The following is a 4,110-nucleotide window of genomic DNA, read 5'->3' on the forward strand; positions in this document are numbered from 1 at the left end:
TGGACCTGAACATTTCAAACAGAAGAAGACTCTTTTTTTTTTTTTTTTTTTCCCCCTTAAATTTTTGTGTGCGTGTGGTTCAAGTTGAGATTCAAATGGCGCCGTTGTCCTCATTGCGTGCGCTTTTCTTTTTTGCCCCGTTTTTGTGGGAGGGTCTGCGGGTAAGCGGTAGCCCCTCGGGTTGCGCGTCCTGCGGGTCCCGCTCCCTGGGGAGGGACGCGGAGGAGAGGCTGATGGTGGAGCTCGCCAAGCAGCAAATTTTGGACAAGCTGCACCTGAAAGAGAGACCCACGATCTCTCAGGCCGTGCCCCGGGTGGCGCTCCTCACGGCGCTGCGCAAACTGAACTCGGGGCGTGTCAGGCAGGACGGTACCCTGCAACTAGACAACAAAGTGCTACCCAAAGACCCAGGCTATGAAATAGTCAGCTTTGCCGATCTAAGTAAGTGTACTAAGTGGCCTTTATATACTTAAAAAAAAAAAAAAAAAAAAAACAAAGAACTTTTTCTACCTGCCAGTCTGGCACATGACTTTGCGCAAAATTGATGAATCATGGGGATTCTTTGTGCTTTGCCTGTCAGCTCTGGCTGTGAGGAAATTAGGTGAAAGTGCACGGGAGACTCGCTCACCTGTTTACTCGATTTATTTAGCTCATATCTCAACCTAACTTACAAATCTGACATTTTTTTTTTTTTAACCAGAGATGAATGTAACTGTGAGATATATTAGATAAATGGATGGATGGGTGGATTAATGAACAGACGACAGATGGGTAGAAGGCATCATGGATGGATGGATGGATGGATTTACGGATGGATGTAACAAAAGATGGACACACAGATGCCTGGTCAGGTATCACAGTATGATGGACGGACAGACAGAATTACGGGCAGCTGGGTGGAAAATGGAAGGACAGAAACACAGCTGGAAGGCATCATGGACTCACAACCGTAGATAAATTTTAGGAAAGCAAAGACAGACAGACAGAATCACGGACTATACAAAAAGACAAAGCTGGATGGTGTGATAGATGAAAGAGATACCAGATAAACAGATAAAGATATGGACAGATGGATGATCGAACAGAGGCAAAGGTGTCAAACTCAAGGTCCAGGGGCCAGATCTGGCGCGCCACATGAATTTACGTGGCCCGTGACGCCAAATGATTTCAACGTCCAAGATTCTTTTGAAAATCCATCCCAAAATTTCAAATTGTCACAAATCCTGAATGATAACGTTGAGATATTGTAAGCATTTTTGTTACCAAACATGAACAGTAGCTGGAAAAACCCACTAGCCTTGATTTTTTTTTTTTTTTTATTGCCAAACTAGTTCATGCATTTTGCGTGTAAAAATCTCTATGGTTTCTCGGCCGTAACGGCCCTCTGATGGAAACCGCAACTACAATGTGGGCCTCGACAAAAATAACTGACATCCCTGCTAAAAGGTATCATAGACACAGGAGGACAAATAGAAGGATAGACGGACAAACGGATGGACACCAGAAAGATACACGGATGGATGGACTGGCATGTCAACAGAAAGATGGACAGAAGGAAGGCATTGACACTGTTGCTATACTGTATCAATTTGCTTGTACAGTTTGTCTAAAATGATCAACAAACAAACTGATGTCTATTGTTCAGTCTTTATGGTTCAAAATCATTTCCTTACCTTGTGTTTAATCCACAGATGAAAGTCTGCACGGGGACGAGACAAATCTCAGCCTTACCTTCCAGTTCCTGCAAGAACATGGCCGCGGTATCCAGGTGCTGCAGTCTTCCCTGTGGATCTACGTCCGCTCCTCCAAGTCGCCCCTTCAAGTGCCAGCTCAAGTCTTCCTCACCGTGGACGGTGGAGCGTCAAACCGGACCTTGGTGATGGAAAAGATGCTGGAGGTCCAGGAGAGTAACTGGCACACCTTCCCCATCAGCCGCACCCTGCAGGCCTTCCTGGACGGTGGCCAGAAGCGACTCCATCTGGAAGTGAGTTGCGACGAGGACGGGAGAAATCTTTGCTCCCTGGAAAACTCCGCCAACAGCTCGTTTAAACCCTTCCTGGTGGCCCAGGTGCGTCTGCGCGACGACCCCGCCAGACACTTGCTCAGGAAGCGCTCATTGCGGTGCGGCGATGACGTCACCGTGTGCTGCAAGAAAGACTTCTACATCAAGTTTAAGGACATCCAGTGGCACGACTGGATCATCGCGCCCGAGGGCTACCACATGAACTACTGCGTGGGGCAGTGCCCGCAGCACCTGGCCGGGTCTCCGGGTATTGCCGCATCCTTCCACGCTACCGTCTTGAGCCAGCTGAAGGTCAACGGCATCAACACGGCTGCGTCTTCGTGTTGCGTTCCCACGGAGCGACAGCCTCTGTCCATGGTGTACTTCAACTCTCAGCACAGTATCATCAAAACCGACGTGCCTGACATGATCGTGGAGTCCTGTGGGTGCACATAACGAGTTTATAGGCTTGTGTAGTCATTTTTTTATGCAGCAGTCCTAGAGTATTGTATGTGTAGTACAGATGGTCGCAAACGGCTCTCTATTGGTTCCAAGAAGACAAATTTGAAGACAAAGGAAGACTGATTAATTGCCTAAAACGACTGCTTTGAACCAAAATGGTCGACTTCCTGTTCAGTTTTGAGACCTTTTCAGGCATCCTGTTGTGAAACACGTTTTCACTTAATTTTAAGTCGATCGGTGATATTGTTGATGGCGGCTATCTTATTTTGAAGTTTCCAGCAGAAGAGATTTTGGGGCATTATGTTGAGGATTAAAAAAAAAATACATATTTCCACCAGTCTGGCACATCTTTCTAGGGTACCTGCTTCTGACTGAGGCAAGAAACCGTCTATGATCGTAAACGCTAAGTATTGATTTTAGCTAATTTAGCCCCAGCAACACTTGTTAGAACATATTGTAACAGGTGATCAAGGATAGACACAGCATCTGGTCCGCATCCAATCATTTTATTAAACAGTCACATTCATGCACAAGCTGCTAAGGCCTACGACTGATGGAGGGGCACTCGAAAAATGCACAAGGTAAACGGTTCGCCCGTTTACAGACAGCCGCAATCCTGCCAGTCAATTCTGCGCTTTCATTTGCTGACGCACACGTCACTCACCAGGCCAGGCTCCACCTTTTAAAGGCACACACACGCAAAAGATAGAATGTGGCGCTTCAGGAATAAAATGAATAATGTTTGTACTTCACGTGCATATTTAATTTTTTATTAATGCGAAAATACCCTTTTTATTCAATTACTTGATTTAGCAAAGAGCCCATGAAAACACTGGAAGAGTTAAAAAGAATGAGCTAAGCAAAATATGTCTAATCAGCATCTCCACTGTATTGTTGACACAAGCGGTCTTTTAAGTTCGGCAACACGGAGAGCTTGTGGACACAAGGTCATAATTTGACAAACATTGGGACACGATTGCATCAGTGGTCAGGTAATGTGAAGGTCCGCATGGCGGGCGGGTCAGATGGGCATGTGCCGCTGTATGTTGTCGCGTATAATCGTCAAAAGTCCAAAGTTTACTGGTGCGATGTATAATTAGAAGCTTTCCAACAAAACGCAGCCTGTTAATCATTGCGCGAGGGGGACTTGACATCATCCCACTTGCGCAACAGGCGGTCAGCTCGCTGTGTTTGATGTTTGGGGCGGATCCAAAATGCCAGTATGCACATTGATAATCATAAAAACTAAGAAGGCCAGAATACAAAAAAAAAAAAAAAAAAAGCATGTGTTTTGTCGGATTTGTATTGTTTGTTTACACTATGTTCACATTGTAAACTGCGAACCTTAAACATTGTCTAGTAGTACAAATATGATCTTTTACTTCAGCCACAATTGATACGATGTTGCCTCCAAAGCTGCACTTGAATTTTTCATTTTACTGTTTAACCTAGATTTTTTTTTTTTTTTACTATTATTAATATTATTATCATCTTGTTAACATCATACCATAATGAGCACTTTAACACCCTGAGACAATTGTCCTTGAAAATATGTGGAACCAAACTGGACAATAGTTTACTTCAAAATATAAAGTAGCCCACAGAAAGCAAACATTTCACTCTCAGGTTCTATTTGTTGTGGTGAA

General features: G+C 44.6%; 1 protein-coding gene across 2 annotated transcripts; it reads left to right on the plus strand.

The window, feature by feature from the left end:
• On the plus strand, positions 1–3,717 carry LOC133507506 (inhibin beta B chain). Of its 2 annotated transcripts, XM_061832599.1 has the most exons (3): positions 1–441; positions 1,692–1,984; positions 2,069–3,717. In XM_061832599.1, exons 1-3 carry the CDS (start codon positions 96–98, stop codon positions 2,456–2,458), a joined length of 1,029 nt encoding a protein of 342 aa, XP_061688583.1. In that variant the 5' UTR covers positions 1–95; the 3' UTR covers positions 2,459–3,717. The 2 variants fall into 2 exon arrangements, with proteins under 2 accessions (XP_061688583.1, XP_061688582.1); XM_061832598.1 differs by having other exon boundaries at positions 1,692–3,717.
• The last annotated feature ends 393 nt before the right edge of the window (positions 3,718–4,110 follow it).

This window comes from Syngnathoides biaculeatus, chromosome 10, assembly GCF_019802595.1.
Source record: "Syngnathoides biaculeatus isolate LvHL_M chromosome 10, ASM1980259v1, whole genome shotgun sequence".
NCBI lineage: Eukaryota > Metazoa > Chordata > Actinopteri > Syngnathiformes > Syngnathidae > Syngnathoides > Syngnathoides biaculeatus.